Below are 26,207 nucleotides of genomic sequence, written 5' to 3' on the forward strand. Positions count from 1 at the left end.
AAATAAAAGCGAGCGGAGCTTCCTTGAGGGAAGGAGGCGTGTCGTCTTTCTCTCTGGCGGACTGCAATGAGAGGAAAGGGGCGCGCAATTTTAAAGGGCTAAACTCACGCCTCCCTCACGTACGTGGGCCAATCGTCTTTAACAACGTATGGGCCCACCTCCTGACGTTTTGAGGTCTATGCGCCTCCTTTCCGCGGGGCTTTGAAACGATGAATTCGTCCATAACTTAATAACACTGGTATTTAATAAAACAATGCATTCTCTGATATTTTGTGTTAAAGATTCAGCATCGTTGGGGTTCGTGGAACACGGCAATACCGCGAATGACAGTTCTAATATCTAAAATCAAGGAGGTACATCATTTCAGGCCAACAAACTACATAGGCATAATATTTGGGACAGGGGATCATACACATCAAGAAAATACATTTAAAATGTTTTATACAAGGATTTTGGATCACACGTGGTGGTGCCTGAGTGTGTTTCTGTGTGTGTGTATGTGAGTGCGTCTTGAAAGTTCATACCCGTCCGCTGAACTCTTGTCCCCGTCGCTGCGGGTGAGGCTTATGTGTGTGCGTGCGTTTGGCTCTTTGGATTGATGTATTAGGCACAGACCACATGTTCTGGGCATCTGGTCTCTACAACACTGTTTTATTGTTGTGAAGAGTTAATTAGTGTCTATGTGTAAATCAGTGTCCGAGAGACTCCCTGGGGGGGGTGCTTTCGGGATCGCTCTCATTGGTCAGCGTTAGGCTCTCCCGGCCATAAACAGACGGTCTCTGTTGGTTTAGACGTAAGAGATCATGTAGAGTGAGAGATAGTCAATGATTTACACCATTTTTCGGCGCCGTTTGGGCTGCACGTCTTGCGCAGAGCAATCTCAAAACAGCAGAGGTGTCGTAAATGAGAGTGCTTTGGAATGTGAGAATAGCTTGAGTCAGAGCGAGACAGGGGTTTTGTAGATTTAGACTGCATTAATTAATTTGATTTAATCACCCTGCAACTGGTGATCTGCTCTCCGTTACATTATGATGAAATCTGAGAGCTGGATCACTTCTCCATAGGCTTCTTTGGGATTGAAACTTGCCCGCCCAGAAAACGTCTTAAAGACATCGTTAATATAGTCCAAGTGACTACAGTGGCTCAACCTAAAGTTTATCAAGTGACGAGAATACTTTTTGTGCACAAAAAAAAAAAAAAAAAAAAAAAGAGACTTTATTCCACTATTCATTTTCTTCTGCTTGGGCCTGAGTGAGTTCACGTATACCCCTTTTCCACCAAGGCAGTGCTGGTGCCGGTTCGGAGCCGGTGCCTACTCGCGAACCAGTTCTTTGTGTTTCGACAGCCAAAGAACCGGTTCTCGGCCAGGAAAATTGGTTCCAAAGCGGCACCAACTCTTTGCTGGACTAGAACCGTTCTTTTACCACGTCATGCTTACGTCGGGGGCTGGGGGTGGGGTTATTGTGACCAACAACTCGACGGGAAAGGTTGTGACCGCCATTGCTAAAAACACAGCGCTAGCTAGTAGAAAGAATGATTGAAGAAAGATAGATTCTAAAGCAAAACAGTGGTCGGTGGAGGAGACAAACTGTTTGTTTGCGGTATGGTCCTCGTATGACTAAGGCGTATGGCAACGTACACAGTGATGTTACGACGTCGTTCACTGGGCTCTCAAGTCAGTGGAAAAACAAACAGGTTATGAGAAGGTTCGCAAGTTGAACCAACTTTGAACCAGCACCAGTTCCGAACCAGTTCTTTTTTTGGTGGAAAAGGGGTAATAGTGTAACAGCGCAGCGCTTCTGGGTTCTACATCACCATGTAGGCTCACTATACGCTGATTTCACGCAGCCGCCATTTTGAAATCGAAAGTGAGGCTCCGGTGGGAAGAACCCTGGAAGTAAAGATAAACAACAATGCCTTGGATTACCAACCTGAAGCTGCTGCCGCGATTTACACTATTAGATGTTAATATCCAATATAGGATATGTATATAGTTCATTCCTGCTTCTTTTTTTACATTCTGAATTATATACATAAAAAAAAAAAATGTATAAATGAATTTCACTGTAAGTATGAAAGAAATGTATGTACATTTTTAGAATTGACACAACATCATTAAACACAACAATACGCCATCGCATTCACGACTCTCCTGTGATTAAAGGCGACACTTCCGGTTTTCTTACCACCGGAGCCTCGCTTTCGATTTCAAAATAACGGCTGCGTGAAATCAGCGTATTGGCCGACGCTGGTCATGTGTGTGATGCGTGTGACGTACAACACAGAAGCGCTGCGCTGTTACACTACGTGAACTCACTCAGGCCCAAGCAGAAGAAAATGAATAGTGGAATAAAGTCATTATTTATTTTTAATTTTTTTGGTGCACAAAAAGTATTCTCGTCACTTGATAAACTTTAGGTTGAGCCACTGTAGTCACTTGGACTATTGTAACGATGTATTTTCTAACTTTAATGGGATGGCAGATATCGATTACATAGAAGCCTATGGAGGAGTGAGACAGCTCTCAGATTTCATCAAAAATATCTTAATTTGTGTTACGAAGATGAACGAAGGTCTTACAGGGTTGGAACAACATGAGGGTGAGTAATTAATGACAGAATTTTCATTTTTGGGTGAACTATCACTTTAAGTCAGTATTAGGCCTTAGTTCAATTGACCTACTGGTAAGCCCCTCCCCTCGAACGCAGATGTATCAATTGTACGGGGACCAGAACTCTGACATCTTTAGGTTTCAGCGCCATAGAGAAACATTGGAATTTGTCAAAATTGATCAAACACATCTTGGGCCAAGGTGACAATTATGACATTTATAGAATACTTATATTCGAATATTTTAGAATACTTATACTTTTAAGTATATCTCGATCAAAATATAGGGACAAGTAGGCTAAATAAACTAAGACCTCTCTGTCAGTACAAGTAAAGTATACCTAAGTGCAATTTTAAGTATATTTCTGAGGAGTATAAAAAGTAGACTGAAAGTACTTTCTTGTTTTTAGTTTAAAAGAAGTATAATAGCACACTTGAAAAAAACATATTTTTCTTAAGGGGCTATATCTTTTCTAACTGTTCCGACTTGCAGTTTTCCTAAAAAACAATAACCAAAACTTGGACAAACTCCGGTAACACTTTAGAATACTGTATCTTACTTACTGCATAACTAATAAGGAATTATTGAAGAACTAGTAGGTAATTCTTCATTAACTACTTCTTCACTACTATTGACTACTAATGAAGATGTGTTAACTAATCAGTATGTAATATAATGTTATGATTGTGTTAAGTAACAGTTAGTTAATCAATAACTAATGAATTATGTCATACCTCCTGAAGAACTACTACTAATTATCTATTAATTAAGGTTCAAGAAAAATAACTATGAAGTAACTACTAATGAACAGTCATACACAGTAGTCACTACAATAATCCAGGTTTTTTTTTTAGCAGTGGAGTGGTGGATGAAGTACACAAATCAAGTGCTTGAGTAAAAGTACAGATACCCCAATAAAATATTACTCCATTAAAATTATAATTAGGCCATTTTCAAAATTACCTTAGTAAAAGTACAAAGGTAAAAAAAAAAAAAAAAGTACTTAAAAAGTAAAAATCATATGATTATACTTAGTTCTTATACATTTTAAACTTCTTTTGCACCATTCAAGTTCTGGTAATATCACGGTAGCCTACATTTTACAGTGATTTGGTGATGCAAGAGCGTGGGCATTTGCATACTCTTCTGGAGGGTTCTCAGCGCCGCGCCGATTTGGTGCAACACGAGCCCAGCTCCAGCAAGAGATCCAGCACCACTACAGTGAACACGAGCCCAGCTCCAGCAAGAGATCCAGCCCCACCGTGAACACGAGCCCAGCTCCAGCAAGAGATCCAGCACCACTACAGTGAACACGAGCCCAGCTCCAGCAAGAGATCCAGCCCCACCGTGAACACGAGCCCAGCTCCAGCAAGAGATCCAGCACCACTACAGTGAACACGAGCCCAGCTCCAGCAAGAGATCCAGCCCCACCGTGAACACGAGCCCAGCTCCAGCAAGAGATCCAGCCCCACCGTGAACACGAGCCCAGCTCCAGCAAGAGATCCAGCCCCACCGTGAACACGAGCCCAGCTCCAGCAAGAGATCCAGCACCACTACAGTGAACACGAGCCCAGCTCCAGCAAGAGATCCAGCCCCACCGTGAACACGAGCCCAGCTCCAGCAAGAGATCCAGCACCACTACAGTGAACACGAGCCCAGCTCCAGCAAGAGATCCAGCCCCACCGTGAACACGAGCCCAGCTCCAGCAAGAGATCCAGCACCACTACAGTGAACACGAGCCCAGCTCCAGCAAGAGATCCAGCCCCACTACAGTGAACACGAGCCCAGCTCCAGCAAGAGATCCAGCACCACTACAGTGAACACGAGCCCAGCTCCAGCAAGAGATCCAGCACCACTACAGTGAACACGAGCCCAGCTCCAGCAAGAGATCCAGCCCCACCGTGAACACGAGCCCAGCTCTAGCAAGAGATCCAGCACAACTACAGTGAACACGAGCCCAGCTCCAGCAAGAGATCCAGCACCACTACAGTGAACACGAGCCCAGCTCCAGCAAGAGATCCAGCCCCACCGTGAACACGAGCCCAGCTCTAGCAAGAGATCCAGCACCACTACAGTGAACACGAGCCCAGCTCCAGCAAGAGATCCAGCACCACTACCGTGGAAACGAGACCAGCTGATAACTTGAATTGCTTTTAAAGGTTTAACTTTTGATTTTAAAATGTTTGTTAAACGAGTTTAAATGTAGGCTGTAGGCTATTGTACATGTTAAAATGAAATATCATCTGAAATAAAGGAAGATATCATGTAGCCTAAACGAGTCATTGTTGTGTATTTTACAAAGGTTTAGATGATAACGTTAATAGTGTTTTTAATAGTTAATAGTGTTTTACAGTAAGTTTTATTTGAGTCAGAAGTATATGGTAATTCTTTATTACTAATGGGTTCCCTATATTTTCACTTTAGATTACTGTTTCAGGTTCTACGTAATTTCTGAAGAATTATCTAATAATTCTTTATTAATTACTAATAAGTTCCCTATATTTTCACTTTAGAATACTGTTTCAGGTTATAAGTAATTCCTGAAGAATTATCTAATAATTCTTTATTAATTACTAATAAGTTCCCTATATTTTCAGTTCCCCTCAGTCATTGCCTCAAATACATGAATTTACTCAATGGCATTCTATGCTGAGGAATACACACACACACAGTACTGTATATAAAATATAAAAACTAATCTGAGGTTAGTTTTGTATGACTGTTCATTAGTTACTTAGAAGTTAACCTTAATTAGTAGATAATTAGTGGTAGTTCTTCAGGAGGTATGACATAATTCATTATTAATTGATTAACTAACTGTTACTTAAAGGAGCTGTATGTAAGAAATGTATTTCAGTTAATCATAAAATGGCCCTGATATGTCACTAGACATTAAGAAATCATGTTCATTTCAAATACTTATATCACTGACAACAGTAGTCCGGCCAGGATATTGTCATTTAAAAAGTGAAGTTGCAGCCCTCAACTGATGTTGATGTTGTCATGTTGTAATAATAATAATAATAATAATAATTTGTTACATTTATATAGCGCTTTTTCTGAGACCTCAAAGCGCTTTACAAAGAAGGGGGGAATCTCCTCAACCACCACCAATGTGCAGCATCCACTTGGATGATGCGACGGCAGCCATATTGCGCCAGAACGCCCACCACACACAGGCTTGCTGGTGGAGAGGAGACAGTGATGAAGCCAATCAGTATATGGGGATGATTAGGAGGCCATGATGGACAGAGGCCAAGGGGCAAATTTGGCCAGGATGCCGGGGTTACATCCCTACTCTTTTTCGAAGGACATCCTGGGATTTTTAATGACCACAGAGAGTCAGGACCTCGGTTTAACGTCTCATCCGAAGGACGGTGCTCATTTGGCAGTATAGTGTCCCCATCACTACACTGGGGTGTTAGGACCCACACAGACCACAGGGTGAGCGCCCCCTGCTGGCCTCACTAACACCTCTTCCAGTAGCAACCTGGTTTTTCCCAGGAGGTCTCCCATCCAGGTACTAACCAGGCTCAGCCCTGCTTAGCTTCAGTGGGCAACCAGTCTTGGGCTACAGGATGATATAGCTGCTGGCCAGTGTTTTTTTTTTTTTGGCCCTGATGCTCCACCCTCCACCTCTACCAATCACGAAGTCAGTAGCGTTTCGGCATCCGGGTTGCCAGCTCTGCTCTAGTTACCACAGCTACGTATCAGCCTACATTCCTGCTGGATCCTGCAGCCTAACTGGCAACCTCGAGTCAGGGGGGAGGGGATACACCGCTCTACAGTCATTTGAAAGTGATTGCAGTACCAGTTTTGGCCACAATCTTACATACGGCTCCTTTAACACAATCATACAATTATATTACATACTGATTAGTTGACACATCTTCCTTAGTAGTTAACAGTAATGAAGAAGTAGGCTAGTTAATGAAGAATTACCTACTAGTTCTTCAATAATTCCTTATTAGTTATGCATTAAGTAAGATACAGTATTCTAAAGTGTTACCCAAACTCCAATAGACTTACATTGACGGAATGTTCAAACTTTTTAAACTCACACTGTCAAAAATTCAAATCTAAACTCCCTGAAGCCCATTAAGGTGATGATACACAGGGCAACTTTTAGAGCAATGTTGCAGAGCGATTGTTGCTTCGGCACTTTCCCATTGAGAATGGGCAACAAATTTCTATCTGGATAATTTAGATCGGTCGTGGGCCCTGTTCTCATCTGATTCCCCGTTAATGGCAACATTGCCCAGCAATATTGCTCAAAAAGTTGCAGAGTGTATCACCTTTAGGCTCAATTAAACTTCCATTCTATATATTATTTATAAGCCATTAAGACTTATTCAAACTCTAAACTCATAAACTCAAACTCTCATAAACTCAAACTAATAAACTCATAATCTCTAAACTCATAAACTCTAAACTAATAAACTCATGCACTCTAACTCTAAACTATAGTAAACTCATAAACTGTAAATTCATAAACTCAAAATCAAACTTAAACTCATAAACTCAAACTCTAAACTATCTCTAAACAAAATCTATTTATCTATATTTTAAAATTACAAACTAAAACTTAAACTATTTCAAACTGAAAACCTTCAAACTTTAAAACTACTTCAAACTTTCAGGCTAGGCTTTTTCAAGCCAACTTAAAGGTTGTCAACAAACTTTTTATATTGTTATTATTACAGTTATTATTATCTAATTTATACTTAAATTGTTGTTTACCATAACCTATATGGGTTACTTCCATGGTTTCTGTCCTTGTTGATAATTCTCCATTAGACTATAAGAAGCAATACTCACAGAAATGATGTTTCCTGCAGCAGCAGCAAATGATTCTTACAGCAGGGTTGTGTCACCACAAACACTAGAGTCGCTTCTCAGGTCTGACCAAAACATGCTGAGCATCCTGTATTTATTATCATATATCAACCAGGGGCGGTGCTGGGACTCGAGCTACTAATTATTTAAATCTAGCCCCGAATGTTTGCCATGTAACAGGTCCCTGAGTTTATGGGAAATATGATAGGGATAAAGTAAATATTGGTTGTTCGCACACACACACACACACACACACACACACACACACACACACACACACACACACGCACGCACGCACGCACGCACGGACGCACGGACGCACGCACGCACGCACACACACACACACACAACAAGTGATTTAGCCTATCCTAGAATATCTCCAGGTGTTGCACACAAGAGCAAACAATCCCACAGCAATTACAGTTTTTCTGAATTTCTAAAACACATTTCTTGAAACCATCACTCACTTTCTCAAAACCTTTAACACAAAACCATTTTATCTGTGCTCAAAATCAAACCAAACGTGACATTAGTGATATGATTTAAAACTTCAGCTTGCACATTTTACATTGTTTGAAATCTGTCATAATTGAGCATCCATTATGATCCCAGAGGCATTGAAGGGTTGCATTCATTTAAAATGTTTTTAGCAGTTTGCTTGTTCATATAATGTTTGAGTATGATGAAGGTAAGTAGATGTGACATGCTGTCCAAGATAGAGGGCTCAAGATACAACTCCAGCTGTAAAGGACTACTTAAATAAGTTTGTAACAAATAAATAGAAATAAAGAATAAGAGCAGTGGAGGGTTGGAGGAAGAACTGTCATGGTAGTGAGGAAGAACTGTCATGGTAGTGAGGAAAGCACGGTTCACGCCTCGCCGTCGTCCATTAATACCTGACAATGGACACCTCGTCGGGCATTAACCCTTACATAATTAGAACTCACTCTGGGATCTGTGGCCACATCCCCCCCCAAACAGGGCAAGAAGGTCTTAGTTACCATGACCACGATCAGATAAGTTGGTTTTATGACTCTTAGCAATGTGAAACTCAAAGAACAGACTCTCTTGCATTCATTTATCGCTGAACTGATTAACATGAAATCAACATGCATCCCAGCACATTTTGTGAATGATTTACTGTCTTGTGTCTTTTAATACTATTATCTTTTGATACTATTATTTATTTGATAATATGTATTTTATTATAGAACCAATGGTCAATGTGACCTCACGTATACCATGTTTGGTCTCTATAAATTGTTACTTTGAAGATCAGAATGATTGTGTACATGATATGCCGATAGCTGCACAACATATTAGTATTACAAGAATCTTTCTTAGTTTCGTCATCAGAAACCAATCCAGCTGCACATGCAAATGAGCACGCTTAGAACAAAGACTCATAAATCATTTTTTTGGTGGCCATGAAAGATATGCTTTTCTTAGAATAAATGAATAATGAAAAGAGTTCGTTGGAACAGATTAATTGATTGTAATATTAATTTAGCTACCTCAAGTTAATCCAATTGACTGACCCAAATATTAATAATTAATCATAATTGATAATTATTAGCTATTATTAATATTTCCCCTTTGAGCTAACTTGTTACATCTACCTTTAGATTTTTCATGGAGATTCCGATTTTGTTACAAGCAAATTGACCAATTCCTATACCAGCTGCCATTTTTTTTCTTCTTCTTCTTTAAGTAAATTTATTTGTTGTTAATTTGCTCTATAAAAGTCCCAAACTGGCCTTTTTTATTTAAATTAGATTGCATAATTTCAAGTCGTGGTCTGATTTTAGTTTTGTGAAATTGTTACATAAGACAATCCTGCATCAAAACAAAAACAGACGGACTGAATGAAAATGCATATTCACTCTCTGACAGCAGGTGGCGCTCATGGAGAAGAAGTGTTTCTTTGTGTACTCCTGTAAAAAAGCAGCTGCACTTATAAACACGACTTTATACAGAGGTAAGAAAGAGGAAAAGAAAATGACAGTGTCAGTTCTCTTACGAGAGATACTCTCGTACTGCGTAGAATACGCTAGGGGAAAATCCTTTTCCACGAGAATACTGAAGCCAAAAAAATTATCCTTTAATTTTGTATTAATGTAAAACGCGTTGCGGCAGCATACAGACATAGGCGAGGCAGCTCGCGCGCCTATTGGCTGGTCTGCTGGCAACTGCTTAAGCCTATCGAGCGAGACCTAGAGTGACGTCAGACCCAATGAGGGCGCTTCGCGCCCTCTGCGTCACGTCCCGCCGAGACGGGCGTGGCTTAGGTCTATAAATACCGCTCGCAGGCATTATTTCTCTGATTTTTCATCCTTCAGCGAAGCAACTCACATCGCTGGATCCGAGAAGAAGCCGCGCTGTTGAAGAAGCACCTCAGCGGGACGAGTCGACGAAGCTGCTGGCCGCGCCGCCTTCATCGCCTTCCTGCTGCGCTATCCAGCGCCCATATCCTTTATTGCACTGTGTGTGTGTGTTCGCCGGCGCGACTCACACTGTCTAAAAGAGCTGCGTCTTTTTCAAGATGCCTGCTTGTGGCTCGTGCAAAGCCACACTCAGCGACGGGGACCGCCATGTCATCTGCGCTTCCTGCCTGGGTCAAGAACATGCAGCTCTCGCGCTCGCTGATGGCGGCTGCCATCACTGCGAGCTGTTGCCATTAGCGACTCTGAGGACTCGCTTGGCACTGTTCAACGAGACTGCGCCCACACCTGCTGTTGTGCCGCGCCGTAAAAAGCGCCGCGCTCAGCGAATCCCGGAGCCCTCTCCCAGCCGTCAAAGCTCGCCGGTGCGCCCGCCTGCTTCTCCGGTTTCACCAGCTTCACTTCCGGACGGACAGCGGCCGCGGTCTGCCGCCGCTTCTGTCGATGACGCTGATGAGATCGACGCGCTGCTACGAGAGGGGGATTCCTGCTCTCTCATAGCATCAGGCAGTGAGGATTGGGCGAGCTCTGAGGATCCCGCCCCCCCTGCCCGTGCTTCTACGGGAAAGAGAGCGAGCATTGAGGCGGAGCTCATGCGCGTGCTCACTCAGGCCACGGCGAGCCTCGGCCTCGAGTGGATTACGCCTGAGCAGCCTGCTCACAACCGGCTGGACGGCTACTTCCTGCCTGGGGAGCGCGTTTCACCTGCATCCAAGCCAGCGCCTTTTCTTCCTGAGCTTCATGAAGAAGTCGCTAAGTCTTGGGGCTCCCCTTTTTTTCGGCCAGGACACGATCCTCTGTCTCTTTGGCGTTCTCCGCTGTCGACGACGCAAAGAACAGAGGCTACCACTCCCTACCGCCGGTCGAAGAGGCTATTGCAGCGCACTTATGCCCGCCCTCTGCTGGACAGCGTGCTAAGATGGCGCTGCCCTCAAAAGCCTGCCGCACGACGTCAGCCCTGCTCCGCCGCGCTTTCTCCGCCGCCGGGCAGGCCGCGTCAGCGTTGCACACCATGGCCACGCTCCAGATATACCAGGCCGATCTCCTCCGCCAGCTGGACGAGAGAGGACCTGACGCAATCTGCGTGCCGGACTTGAGGAGCACTACAGACTTCGCTCTTCGCGCCACCAAGTCAGCAGCACAGGCCATTGGACGGAGCATGGCCTCGCTCACCGTGTCTGAGAGACATCTGTGGCTTACGCTCTCTGACATGACTGAGTCAGAACGCACCGCGTTCCTCGACGCGCCGCTTTCCCCTGCCGGCCTCTTCGGAACCTCGGTCAAAGATTTCGCCGATAGGTTCGCTGAGGTGCAGAAAGCGACCCAGGCCATGAAGCACTTCCTCCCGAAGCGCTCCGGTTCTGCAGCAGGCCGTGCGAAACCGTCTGCTCAGAGCTCACAGCCTAAGCCTCCGCCCGCCGCCTCCTCTTCTCAACGCCGCCAAACCCAGAGCTCGAGACCGCGCTCTCGCTCATCCGGCCGCCGCCCCGCCCCGCGTGGCCCGCGGCAGAAGATTGCGTTGAAGCCAGAGGCCCCGAAATCGTCCTAGCACGCCTAGGAAAGCGACGGTGTCCAAGTCCCGCTGCGGCCGGACTTCCACCAAAGCTTGCCGCTCGTCCAGTTCCAGGAAATGTGACTGGTCCAGCGTATTTAGCAGCCAACAAGCCGGTTCCATTACCCGCTTGCCTGCACACAAAAGCCGTTTTTACGGCTACCCAGATAAATCCCTTAAAGAGTGTATTTTCTGGTGTCCCGGCCACGGCCGACGGTGTTTCATGTGTAGAAAAAATGCCCACTACTCAGTGCCCATTCCTACACACAAGCACAGCCCTTCACACAGGGCCCGCGCACATAAAATCGACTCAGATCGATTGCGCTTCAAATGTAGCAAAAGTGCCCACTACCCAGTGCCCACAAACGCTACTTCCCACATGTCTCACGGTCCCTGTAAATACAGGACCAGTATGCATATGCTCTGCTCACGCGAGCAATGCTGTAAAGGTGGGGTATGTGCCCGCTGCTCTGCGCCCACGCCCACACACAGACATGAACTAGCCCAGCCCTCCTCCTCTCAGCTAAACACTGCGGAGGAGTCGAGCGCGGGCATCCCGCTGTTATCAGCGCGCCCCCTGCCTCAGATGTCATGAGCGCGACGCTTATGTCGAGCGCGGGCATCCCGCTGTTATCAGCGCGCCCCCTGCCTCAGATGTCATGAGCGCGACGCTTATGTCACAGCACACAAAAGCCGCTGTATCGCGAGCCGATCAGAGCGTGCTTCGCATCCAGCCCCTAGCTACTCGCGCACCTGCGTGGGAAAAGCTTCCCGGGGTTTCGAGATGGGTGCTGAACATCATAAAAGAAGGCTATTCGCTGCAGTTTCGCCGACGCCCTCACCGCTTCATGGCGCGCGTCGAGACCACGGTAGAATCGAAAGTAGCTCATCTACTTCGAGCCGAGATTTTGAAACTGTTGAGCAAAGGGGCTATAGAACCCCTATCTCAAGCTCAAAGCGAAGGGGAGCTTTACAGCAGATACTTCCTGGTGCCCAAAAAAGACGGGGGTCTCAGACCCATACTAGATCTGCGGCAGCTGAACAGAGCGCTTATGAAGCGCCAGTTCAGGATGCTCACAACCAGAAAAATCCTCGCGCACGTCCGCCAGGGGGACTGGTTTGTGTCAATAGATCTAAAGGACGCGTATTTTCAAATACAGATAGCGTCACGTCACAGGCGATTTTTGAGATTCGCCTTCGAGGGCCAGGCATATCAGTACACAGTCCTGCCTTTCGGCTTGTCCCTGGCACCCCGTACATTTACGAAGTGCATGGACGCAGCGCTCGCACCCCTCAGATTACGGGGCATACGAGTGCTGAACTATCTGGACGACTGGCTGATTCTAGCCCAATCTCACTCAGAGCTCGTAGAGCACAGGACCATTTTACTCGCAGTGAACTGGGAAAAGAGCTCGCTTTTCCCCAGACAGATTATATCTTTTCTGGGAATAGAGCTGAACTCGCTGCTAATGACAGCACGCCTGTCATCTCAGCGCACACTGGACATTCGGCGCGCAGCCGGCTCGTTCCGCTGCGGCGCGATAGTCCCTCTCAAAGCCTTTCAAAGGATGCTCGGTCTGATGGCCTCAGCATCTTCAGTTCTCCAGTTGGGCCTTCTGCGCATGCGCCCACTGCAGTTCTGGCTCAGAAAGAGAGTACCACGCACCGCGTCTCAAGAAAATGCTCACTGTCCAGAATTTTTCTCGAAGAGCAAGGACGCGCTGACCCACGAGTGGCCTCGCCGTCCTCTCTACGCTTTTCCCCCCGTCTCCCTCCTGACTCAGGTGGTAGAACGGGTCAGGGAAGAAGGATGCTCAGTGCTGCTTGTAGCCCCACTTTGGATGAGCCAACCTTGGTTCCCAATTGTGATGCAGTTAGCGAGCACCGCCCCGTGGCCAGTGCCTCTGAGGAGGGATCTCCTCTCTCAAGCCAACGGCTCGATTTGGCATCCTCACCCAGAGCTGTGGTCCCTGCATGTGTGGGCCATCAACGGGTACCCGCTGACCTCCCACAGGGAGTGTTAAACACTATCACACAGGCCAGAGCTCCGTCTACGCGACGTCTCTATGCCTCAAAATGGTCAGTGTTCTCTAGCTGGTGCACAGCTCGTGGTGTGTCACCCCTGCATTGCGGTGTGACGGAGGTTCTCTCCTTCCTACAGGAGCTGTTGGATAAGGGCAGGTCCCCTTCCACGCTCAAAGTCTATGTAGCGGCCATAGCAGTGTTCTCTTCGACCACGCTCGGCCAGTCTATTGGAAGGAACGATTTAGTCATTCGCTTCCTTCGAGGAGCTAAGAGACTGAATCCTCCCAGACCTCCCACAGTCCCTATATGGGACCTTTCTACGGTACTGGAAGCCATGAAAGGTCATCCATTTGAGCCCTTGCAGGAGATTGATCTTAAACACCTCTCTTTCAAGACGGCGTTTCTTCTGGCTCTCGCTTCAGTGAAGCGCATAGGGGACTTACACGCGCTCTCAGTAAGCGCGACGTGCATGGAATTTGGGCCGAATGACTCTAGAGTTATACTCAAACCTAAGCACGGTTATGTTCCTAAATCCCTCAATACACCGTTCAGAGCACAGGTCATTTCCCTGTCTGCCCTGCCGGTCACTGAAGGAAATATGGACGAAAGCTCCCTTTGCCCAGTCAGGGCGTTAAGAGCTTATGTGTCTCGCTCGTCTGTTTTCAGACAGACGGAGCAGCTCTTTGTTTCGTTCAGCGGGCGTTCTAAGGGACTAGCCGCTTCGAAACAGACCCTATCCAGATGGGTAGTGGACGCAATAGCGCTAGCTTACACAACCAAGGGCATGCAGTGCCCGCTGGGTGTCAAAGCGCACTCCACGAGAAGCATGGCTTCATCGTGGGCATGGTCAAGTGGGATTGCCTTGCAAGATATTTGTATGGCGGCAGGCTGGGCCTCTCCGTCTACATTTATAAGGTTTTACAACCTAGAGGTTCCCGCACTACAGGCCAGACTACTGTCGGTCTAGTATGGCCAAAATCTCATAACTGGCGCTGTCAGTTATGCAGCTATTGAGTATTGCAATCCTTGCTCTATGCTGCTATAAGGAAGATAGTGGCTAACCCCCCTCTCTTCCAGGATTCCCTGTGAGTCCCCTGGGTGATTATGTACTGTATGAACTCCGGGCTGTCGCCCTTGAGTCTATGGTATCAGATCCCAGCACGCACAGCGTTTTACAGTAGGTTCCCCTAGCGTATTCTACGCAGTACGAGAGTATCTCTCGTAAGAGAACGTACTCGGTTACTAACGTAACCTCGGTTCTCTCTAGAGAGAGGAACGAGTACTGCGTATCCTGCCGTGCCTGCACGCGCTCTGGTTGCTTCGACTATGAAAAACCAGAGAAATAATGCCTGCGAGCGGTATTTATAGACCTAAGCCACGCCCGTCTCGGCGGGACGTGACGCAGAGGGCGCGAAGCGCCCTCATTGGGTCTGACGTCACTCTAGGTCTCGCTCGATAGGCTTAAGCAGTTGCCAGCAGACCAGCCAATAGGCGCGCGAGCTGCCTCGCCTATGTCTGTATGCTGCCGCAACGCGTTTTACATTAATACAAAATTAAAGGATAATTTTTTTGGCTTCAGTATTCTCGTGGAAAAGGATTTTCCCCTAGCGTATTCTACGCAGTACTCTTTCCTCTCTCTAGAGAGAACCGAGGTTACGTTAGTAACCGAGTACGTTTCCTTCAGAGATACATTCTGTTGTGTAACTTCCCTCCATCTCGTTCACTCTGATGTACGTCATTGCTTACGTTGCACGAGTGCCCACTACTGGCGGAAACTGCAATGGGCTGAATTGGAACGTCCTAAGCCCTTGATCACTTGGAATCAGCTATGGAGTTGATTTATGAAAAAGGGAATCCCCAAAAGCAAAGACCAGCAAGTATACCTCCAGACTAAGAGCTGAACTGGTGTAGTGATATCAATTTAATAACCTGTCTAAGAAACGATAGAAGGGTTAAATTAATGATTGATGGTTCGTTCCAGGTCATGTCTTATAAGTGCATAAACTTGGGATTTCATCATCTCACTCTTAAACTCACTCTTAAAACTTAATCTTTCCTTACTCTTTTTCCTTCTGCAACTCGTATGAATGTGTGTGTGTGTGTGTGTGTTTGTGTTAGATATTAGTTTATGTGTTAGTATATAATCAATAAAGTATTGTTTGTATTTGAACAAAGAGATTACTTGTGTATCTGCTTATACATTTTATTGTCTTGAACTTCGATTTAAGTTACCGATGCTTTTACCCGTGATTATTTCTTAATTTATTGTTAGCTGGGGATTAATCCTTTCTTGGCCAGGAAGATATTATATTTCCTAGGGTTAATACTTGTTTATGCTTTCTGTTCATTGGATGAACTGATAAAATGATCATACTATTGATTCTGCTACAGTAAATTCTGAAAATAATTAAAAATAATTAAAATATAAATTATTGATCATAATCCGTTATGAATAATAATTAATTATATTTATACGTGGGCGTATAAACGCTGCAGCCCAGACCAGGAGGCGTTCCGTCAGCCTGTAAAGGTTTCGGCGATTTATATAGGCCACCACTGACATGTTGTCCGAACGGACCAAGACGTGGTGTCCTGCTATCTGGGGACAAAAGCGCCTCAGCGCGTTGTCGACTGCTATCATTTCCAAGCAGTTCATGTGTAGAAGCTTTTCCCGTTCTGACCACTGGCCAAAGAACGGTCTGCCCTCGAGCAGCGCTCCCCATCCCGAGGTGGAGGCGTCCGTAGACACCACCTTCACACTCGAGGAAGTCCCCAGGCTTACACCTGACTGGTACCAGTCGATCGCTTTCCAAGGTTTCAGGGCTGAGATGCATTTCTGATTGACCTTGAGGCGAAAAAGACCGGAGGTCCACGCTCGGCGCGGCACTCGCGCTTTTAACCAGAACTGCAGTGGGCGCATGCGAAGCAGACCCAGCTGGAGTACTGATGATGCTGAGGCCATGAGACCCAGCATCCTTTGAAATTTTCTGAGCGGGACTATAGCGCCGCAGCAGAAGGTTTCCGTCATGCGCTGAATGTCCAGTCTGCGCTGAGGCGATAGCTGAGCTGTCATAGACAGCGAGTCCAGTTCTGTGCCCAGAAAAGATATTCTCTGACTGGGAGACAGTGAACTCTTCGCCCAATTGACTCTGAGACCCAAGTTCTCGAGATGTTCGAGTAACATGGTCCTGTGTTCTATGAGCTCTGAGTGAGTCTGAGCTAGAACAAGCCAATCGTCCAAATAGTTCAAAACTCGCATTCCCCGAAGTTTCAGGGGAGCGAGGGCCGGGTCCATGCACATCGTGAATGTACGGGGTGCTAGGGACAGGCCGAACGGTAGGACTGTGTATTGATATGCCTGGCCCTCGAAGGCGAATCTCAAAAATCGCCTGTGACGTGACGCTATTTGTATTTGAAAATACGCGTCCTTCAGATCTATTGACACAAACCAGTCCCCTTGGCGAATTTGCGAGAGGATTTTCCTGGTCGTGAGCATTTTGAACCGGCGCTTTGCAAGCGCTTTGTTCAGCTGTCTTAGATCTAGAATGGGTCTGAGACCCCCGTCTTTCTTCGGTACCATAAAATATCTGCTGTACATACTCCCTTCGCTCTGAGCTTGAGATAAAGGCTCTATGGCCCCTTTGCTCAACAGTTTCGCAATCTCGGCTCGAAGTAGATGTGCTACTTCCTTTTCCACCGTGGTTTCGATTCGCGCCGCGCAACTGCGGGGGCGTCGAGCGAACTGTAGCGAATAGCCTCTTTCTATAATGTTCAGCACCCATTCTGATACCCCGGGGAGCTTTGCCCATGCATTCGCACGAATAGCTAGGGGTTGAATGAGATCTGGCCTCTGGCCGTGACATAGTGGCGGCCGTAGAGCTTCGGTATGCTGTAACATAGACGCCGCATCTGCAGCGTTTGAGGTGGGGGCGCGCTGATCACAGCGGGCAGCCTGTCCGCGCTCGACTCTCCTTGGGCGGATAGCTGAGGGAGAACGAGCGGGGGGGACCCCGTGGGGCTTGTCATGTCTGTAAGTGAATGTGGGCGTATAACCGCGGGCACATTTACTGCACTGAAAACACCGTCGGCCTGAGCTGACTGTATGTGTGTTGGTTTCGTTTTTACAGAAACCGAAAGACATGTAGTGTGTAGTGTTGTGGGCACTGGATCGTGGGGACGTTCACTACATTTAATGCACAACCGACATGAGTCGATTTTATGTGCGTGAGCCCTGTGGGGCGGGCTGTGTCTGTGTGTAGGAATGGGCACTGGGCAGCGGGCATTTTTACTACACTCATAACACCATTGGCCGTGGCCGGAATACCAGGAAAAACACTCTTTGAGAGATTCATCTGGGTCGCCGTAAAAACGGCGTTTGTGTGCAGGCAAGCGGGCCGTGGTACCGGCTTGTTTACTGCATAATACACTGGAACAGTCGCATTTTCTGGAACTGAACGAGCGAGAAGTTTTGGTGGAAGTCTGGCCGCAGCGAGACTTGAACACCGTCGTTTTCCTAGGCGGGCTAGGAAGACTTTGAGGCCTCGGGCTTTATCTCAACCTTCTGCCGGGGCCAACGTGGGGGGCGGCGGCCGGCAGAGCGAGAGCGCGGTCTCAAGTCTCGGGCCTGTCGACGCTGTGAAGCGGCGGCGATGGGCGGAGGCTGTGGCTGGGAGCTTCGAGCAGACGGCTGTTTAGAGCGGCCTGTTGCAGAGCTAGCGCGCTTCGGCAGGAAATGCTTCATGGCTTGTGATGTTTTCTGCTCCTCAGCGAATCTGTCCGCGAAATCTTTGACGGAAGATCCAAAGAGACCGGCAGGAGAGATGGGGGCGTCGAGGAACGCAGTGCGCTCCGAGTCCGGCATTTCAGAGAGCGTCAACCATAAGTGTCTCTCAGCAACGGTGAGAGAGGCCATGTTCCGCCCTATGGCCTGTGCAGCGGATTTAGTGGCGCGGAGTGCAAGATCCGTAGCGCTTCTTAAATCCGGCACACTGATAGCTTCCGGCCCTTCCTCATGCAGCTTTCGGAGAAGGTTGGCTTGGAAGATCTGCAATGTAGCCATTGTGTGCAACGCAGATGCAGCCTGTCCAGCGGCGGTGTAAGCGCGGCTGTGCATGGCTGAAGTAGTGCGGCAGGCTTTAGACGGAAGCGCCGTCTTTGCACGCCGTCCAGCAGAGGGCGGGCAAAGATGGGCAGCTACCGCTTCTTCCACCAGAGGAAGAGAATGGTATCCTCTTTTTTTAGCACCGTCCACAACGGAGAATGCTGCTGAGGCAGAGGTACGCACCCTGGCTGAGAAGGGGGCACACCAGGACTTCGCGAGTTCTTCATGAAGCTCAGGAAGAAACGGCGCGGGTCTAGAAGGTGGCGAAACGCGGTCTCCTAGCAGGTAACAACCATCCAGCCGGTTGTGCGCAGGCTCCGCGGGCGTCGACCACTCGAGGCCGAGGCTCTGCACGGCCTGTGTGAGCAGGCGCGTTAGCTCCGCTTCAATGCTCGCTCTTTTCCCGGAAGACTCGCGGGCAGAGGGGGCGAGATCCACAGAGCTCGACCAATCCTCACTGCCCGACGCCAGGATAGAGCAGCTGTCCTCCTCTACAATCGCCACTTCTTCAGTGTCATCCACAACGGAAGCGGCGGCAGACGGCGGCCGTTGTCCGGGAGTGATAGACTCAGGTGAAGCGGGCGGTGAAGCTGGCGGTGAAGCTGGCGGGCGAACCGGCGAGCTTGTAACGGTTGAAGGAGGCTCCGGGACCCGCTGAGCACGGCGCTTTTTACGGCGCGGTACCGCAGCGGGCGGGAGTGCAGTCTCGTGGAAGAATGCCAGGCGAGTCCTCAGAGTCGCCATAGGCAGTAGCTCGCAGTGAGGGCATCCGCCGTCAGCGAGAGCGAGAGCTGCATGTCGTTCACCCAGGCAGGAAACGCAGATGACATGGCGGTCCCCGTCGCTGAGTGGGGCTCGGCACGAGCCACAGAAGGTGCGAGACATCTTAAGAAAGACGCTCGAGCTCTTTTAGAGAGAGAGAGTGTGTGTCACGGCGGCGAACACACACTAGTATTGTAAAGGATATAGTGCGCCGGATAGCGCAGCAGGAACGGCGGCAGAAGGCGGCTCGGCCAGCGGCTTCGATGCAAGGCTCGTCCCGCTGAAAAGGCTTTTTTGACGGCGCGGCTTCTTCTCTCTGGATCCAGCGATGCGTGAGCTCCGCTGAAGAGATGAAAATCAGCTATACCAGCCTCTCGAGCTATATTTATAGCCCAAGGCCACGCCCGTTTCGGCGGGACGTGACGCAGTGGGCGCGAAGCGCCCTCATTGGAGCTGACGTCACGACGGGGCCTTTCAATAGGCTGCTGCAGTTGCCGCAGAGCAGCTAATAGGCGCGCGAGCTGTTTCGCCGATGTCTGCATGCTGCCGCAACGCGTTTTACATTATTCCAAAATTAAGGATAATTTTTGGCTTCAGTATCTCGCGGAAAAGAGATTTCCCCATAGCGTAAGATATTACGCAGTACGAGAGAACCTCTCGTAAGAGAACTAACCCTTTAACGTTCATCTGGGAGATGAACCAGATTTAAAGGCACACCATGCAGCTTTCCGTTTTTGTCAAACAGCGACCCCTAGAGTCGCTGTGGAGTACTTATATTTAACATTACTGTCGTAAATACCACTCGCGCAGAGCCATCTCTGCACTCACGGCCTGATCCCTTCCGCCCTCTATACCGGTACCTGTTCAGTAGGATGGAAGCTGTAATGAGTGGAAATAAGGTGTGACCCCTTTAAGAGCTGCGCGCGCCCTGTTGAACTGTCGGCAGTCTGTATTGTATGTGCACCTCGAACACCCCATGTATGCGGGTTATTTCAGTTTGATGCTCATTCTTATCCTACTTTTGTTTATCAAGTAAAGCTGTGGATGGTAGAACAGGTGAGAGACAGTTACATGAGTTCGACTGGGGAATAAAGTGCAAGTTGTGAGATACCAATCGCCTCCGTGAGTCTGTCTGGCCTCTGTAATAACTTCATCTGTGAGCTATCCCTATTTCTCCTCCTGACACAACGCGTTACAAAGCGTCGGACATCGAACAGGCACAGATAACCTCTGAAGATGTCTACTAGTCTATCAACAAGAACGATATTTATTCGAGTCTGACTAAATGATGTAAAGCAATTCGTTACATCGCGAGACCTGATATCACGCGATACTTCCTGACGCTGAGGCCGGCGGCCCGCCGGCTCAAAGTTGCAAGGGTGGTTTTTCGGCTCACAGGCGCTCGGGGGGTGCGAGACGACCACCATTCAACCCGAAAAAAGTCATAAAACTATTCCAATGACTCCGAAGCTGTTCGGTTAAGGTAAAAAAGTTACTTAGTTCACCTTTAAGGCCAACACAGGAGAATACTTAAATATGTTTCTAAATATGCAAATTCTTTTCCATCGCGATTTCAAAATAAAAGTTGAACCTCTCACTCTGAGTTTGCATGTTTTGATGTGCACGTCATTTTTTAAAGAAATTACATAGGCTATTGCATGTCTATCGTACAAAAGTGACCAAAGATTAAGTAGACATTAAATTAAATGTTGTTTGGTCCATATTAAAGGGATAGTTCACCCAAAAATTAAAATTCTGTCATCATTTACTCACCCTCAAGTTGTTTCAAACCTGTATGAATTTCTTTTTTCTGCTGAACACTAAAGAAGATATTTTGAAAAATGTCGGTAACCAAACAGTTGATGGACCCCATTGACTTCCATAGTAGGAAAAAAAATACTATGGAAGTCAATGGGGTCCATCAACTGTTTGGTTACCGAAATTTTTCAAAATATGTTTTGTGTTCCACGCTCTGCAAAACAGTTGATTTCATTAAAGTCAATGTGATCTACTAAGTGAAATCTGTAGTATCATTAAATAACATCATCAGTAGGTCTATATCTTCCATACTTTTCCATGCGCACGATAAGGTGTGAAAGTGGAATGCAGAAGCAGGACGGTTACCATGGTAAAGAAGGACGCCTGCTTGTGCACACCAATGGAAATTGTTACATAAATTTACAAAACTATCAGATTAAAGTTGGAATATTACATTTATTCGTCAAGTTTAAGTGTAACATCTTCATAAAATATATGGGTATGTGTTAATATAACACGTATTTTGCAGATGCTTCTAGGATATTTGATGTGCCGGTTCATCTGGAAGATATCAATACAGAAATAACCTTTAAGATGTTTATGACTTTTGGGACATTTACACATAAGTGGGCAGTGGAATGGGGGAAAACGCAAGGTCTTGAGACGTGTTTTTAAAAGCTGAACTTCTTTTCAATTGAGCGCCACATTTTTAGAACGCCGTGTCATGCGCGAGACGCTGCAGAAGAGCGAGTGCAACGTCCGTCTAGTGCGCGTATGCCTAGAAAAGCAATGAAAAAGCGTGTTCTGTATGAACGGACCCTTACACAGATTTCCAGATGAATTGTTCTTAAAACAGATTTGGAAAGGTGTGCTGTCTTATCATTCCTGGATCTATTTGAAATCCATGGATCACCCTGTGTTGCTGCTTGTGAATACACAAAAATACAAATGAATATTACAAATGAATAAAAGACTACCTAGTATGGAAGCCCGTCTCATATACTGATCATTTATCATTAATGTTATTCACTGCAGAGCGTGCCATGTTTGCTGTGATGCATTACACGGCTTTGACCAGCGGATGTCGCTAGTGTGGCACGCCCTTCTGCCCCGCTGCTTTGCGCATGCGTAGAAGTGTGAGAAAATAAGTCATTATTACGAGAAAATTTCTCATTATTACGAGATGTTAAGTCATTATTATGAGAAAGTTTCTCATTATTACGAGATGTTAAGTCATAATTATGAGAAAGTTTCTCATTATTACGAGAAAGTTTCTCATTATTACGAGATGTTAAGTCATTATTACGAGAAAGTTTCTCATTATTACGAGAAAGTTTCTCATTATTACGAGATGTTAAGTCATTATTATGAGAAAGTTTCTCATTATTACGAGATGTTAAGTCATTATTATGAGAAAGTTTCTCATTATTACGAGATGTTAAGTCATAATTCTGAGAAAATTTCTCATTATTACGAGATGATAAGTCATTATTACGAGAAAGTTTCTCATTATTACGAGATGTTAAGTCATTATTATGAGATGTTAAGTCATTATTACGAGGAAGTTTCTCATTATTATGAGAACGTTTCGGTAACACTTTATAATAACTGCATGCTATTAATCATTAGTTAAGCATTACTAAACAGTTAATTCATCAGTTATAAAGCATTAATAGACATTAATAAGCAGTTTATAAATACAGTTATAAATGCTTTATTCTTGATTTATAAGCATATCTATAATGTGTTTAATAATTGTATTTTCAAGCTTTATTAATGATCAATTTATCATTTCTAAATGAAGTATAGCATTATTTACAAACCAGTTACATTATTTACCATTATTTACAAACTAGGTATTGTCATTGATTAATAAGATCATTGATTAAGTGTAAGTAAATGTAGTAGATTAAGGTAGTTATAAAGCATTTAGTAGTGGTCAGTTAACTATTTTGTGAGCTCATCTAAAGTGAGGATTAGTTATGCCTTGTACAGCATTTACAAAGGAGATTTAAAGACTCAGTTTTCTTCTAAACAGAAAAAGGAAACAAACACAACACAGTGATAGAGAATATAAACATTTAACAGCCTTTAAATCTCCTTTATAAATGCTTTACAAGGCATAACTAGTCCTCACTTTAGATGAGCTCACAAAAATAGTTAACAGAGCACTACTAAATGCTTTATAACTACCTGAATTAACCATGACTTACAGTAGAAATACATGATAATAAAGCATTTATTAACACACTAAGTAACTATTACTATATGTCTGACTAATAATATGTATTTAAACAGTTTATCAATCATTTACTTACACTTTCTAAGTGATCTTATGAACCACTGACAACTCCTAAATAACCGGTTTGTAAACAATGCAATACTTCATTTAGAAATTATAAATTGTTCATTAATAAAGTATGAAAATGCAATTATTAAACACTTTATAGATATGCTTTAAAATCAAGAACTGTATTTATAAACTGCTTATTAATGTGTATTAATGCTTTATAAATGACAAATTAACTGTTTACTAATGCTTAACTAATGATTAATAGCGTGCAGTTATTATAAAGTGTTACCAAAGTGGGTATTATTGTATGACTTATTTAATCGTTAACCTTTATCAAATATTACATGCACAAATAATTTTTTTTTAGTACACACACACACACACACACACACACACACACACACACACAAACACACAATTATTACACGATAATTTATCCAACTGAATCTAATATGCAGAAGCAGAAAACAGGAAAAAAGTGAGTATTCACTTTATAGGCCAAACCTGAGAAACCGGCACCATCTTGTAAAAATACATTTACATTTTTAAATTTGTAATTTTTGAAGCCTTGCCAACAGAACAAAAGTCTATTAACAAAGACTGAATTATTTAATAGTTAAATGGCCCTGGGATAAAAAGAAATTGGCAGTTTTAATGAGTTTCAATGGGGACATTTTTGTCCTTAAGATCCTGAGTGTAAATATTTTGTGTACCCAGTGATTTATGAAAGGAAATGAGGGTGAAATAAGAAAAATACAATAAAGTGCAGTTGGCATTAACACAGGAACAATAATAAAAAAAATAAAATAAAAAAAAAACCTGAAAGAGACAAACATGTCCTTAAGGAAACACAAGGGTTAAAAGTTGTTTTTAAATTTTACATTTAATTATGATTGATCAATGAGACCCTTTGATTACAGTGTTATTATTGAAGCATAATTTGCAAAACTGTATTAATCTAGAAGCAGAAGCAGATTTAACTGTGATTTTCTGCTGTAATAAACAGTTTAACTGGTAAGATCCTCAGAGGAGAAGTTGTGCAGTAATTATATAAGAATGGAAAGACAGTCTCTGTGAAGGATGTCCTGAATTTGCGCAGACAGTCTTTAATTACAGGATCAGAGAATGACACTGTTCCTCTGTCATAGTCCAGCTGAACTCTCACACGCTGAAGCTTCTGTTTAACAGTAAAGACAGTGTAGGGTTTCTCTGGGGATTGTGAGCCGTATTTGCTGTTCATGTACTGCACACAGCAGACATTAGACTTAAAGAAAGCCTCTCCCTTCCTTTGGTTTGATGCTGTTGTTATTCCAAGAATCCAGTGTGTACTGTCTCCAACCTCCACATCCCAGCAGTGTGTTCCTGAGTTAAAGCCCTCAGATCCCAGGACACATGGATACCAGTCAAACCTCTCTGGATTATCAGGAAGTGTTTTATCTACACGACTGACCGACACACTGGTCAGATCAGCAGAGAGTGTGAGACGACGATATGCTGTGTTTGGATCCAGAGTCAACGGAGCTGCAAAGAGAATAACATCAGATTACAGGATTAAATATGATGTATTTAAATGTAAATGTAAAACACATATAAAGACTTTGTTGAAAGAGATCATAAATCATGCTATGATAACAGTGGTCTCTCAGCAGAGGTGGAAAGAGTAATAAAATATTCTACTCGAGTATTTGCTCAGAGTATAAGTTATTGAGTTACTTTTTTACAGCAGGGGTGTGGTGGGGACTCTCCTGTGTAGGGTTGTAACAGGATGAGATTTTCACAGTATGACAACATCTCCGAAAATATCACAGTTTCTGGTATTAATCAATTATTAAATATATAAACAGTATTATTACATTATGTTTATTATTATTATCATCAGTTAAAATGACAGTTAGATGAATGAAAACGTCTCTGTTACGACTGTAACCTTAGTTCCCCGAGAAGGGAACGAGACGATGCATCGATGACGCTTTGGGAACGCCTCCTGCGTGATTGCGTCTGAAGCATCTATGTCAACTAGTCCAATGGCGGGAGTGAGTGTCACAGGCAGGTGACGTCATGACCAGGAAAGGATAAAAGCACATGCGGTGCAACCGGCACTAGCTTCGAAATATGCCGAAGCAAGTCGATCACAGGGATGAAGGAAGTATGGCAGAGCAACGCATCATCTCGTTCCCTTCTCGGGGAACTAAGGTTACAGTCGTAACCGAGACGTTCCCCATCGAGGAACTCGCAATGCGTCGATGACGCTTTGGGAATGAGAATACCCAAATCGCCATAATTTCAAGAACCTGAGTGTCAGCCTGTACAGAACTAGTACATCAAGCATTAAGAACCTGAGACCCTGTAGTAGCGTCCAGGTCTAGGCTATAAAACCTGACGAATGTGAGCGGTGAGGACCAGCCTGCTGCATCACAGACGTCTTAAAGAGAGGGTCCAGATAACAAGGCTTTAGAGGCCGCCATACTCCTAGTAAAGTGAGCTCTAACCTCCAGAGGACACGGAAGGCAAGATGACTCATAGGCAAGAGAGATAGCCTCGACTATCCATTTGCTCATAGTCTGCTTAGAAGCAGTAAGACCTAACTTAGGTGATCCGAAACATACAAATAATTGATCGGACTTCCTCAGGAAGAAGTCCGATGAACATAAGTGTCCAATGCTCGCACTGGACACAAAAAGTTCAACTTTTCCTTGTCCGAAGATGTAAATAGAGGAGGACAGAAAGCCTGTATCACAATAGGCCTCGGAATATTGGTCGGTACCTTAGGGACGTATCCCTGCTTAGGGAAGAGAAAAGCTTTGACCATCCCAGGTGCAAATTCAAGG

General features: G+C 45.2%; 2 protein-coding genes across 3 annotated transcripts in view; both read right to left on the reverse strand.

Annotated features, from left to right (window-relative positions):
• Window positions 1–7,562, reverse strand: part of LOC309505299 (sialidase-3-like) — a gene marked incomplete at its 3' end in the record, with an annotated part of 31,795 nt that extends 24,233 nt beyond the window's left edge. Inside the window, exon 1 of the mRNA XM_082178675.1 lies at window positions 7,430–7,562. The remainder of the gene's footprint in view (window positions 1–7,429) is intronic.
• The window catches only part of LOC309505013 (zinc-binding protein A33-like), a 136,280-nt gene that overhangs the window by 89,323 nt on the left and 20,750 nt on the right, over window positions 1–26,207 (reverse strand). The window contains exon 6 of one of the 2 annotated variants that reach the window (XM_082178364.1): window positions 24,244–24,900. The exons of the other annotated variant lie outside the window; for it this stretch is intronic. Within the exon in view, the coding sequence (XP_082034490.1) occupies window positions 24,356–24,900 (545 nt within the window). The 3' untranslated portion in view covers window positions 24,244–24,355. Of the gene's footprint in view, window positions 1–24,243; window positions 24,901–26,207 lie in introns of those variants that run through there. 2 annotated transcript variants of the gene reach the window in all.

The sequence above is a fragment of the Leuciscus leuciscus genome (assembly GCF_965113295.1).
Source record: "Leuciscus leuciscus genome assembly, chromosome: 8".
Lineage (NCBI taxonomy): Eukaryota > Metazoa > Chordata > Actinopteri > Cypriniformes > Leuciscidae > Leuciscus > Leuciscus leuciscus.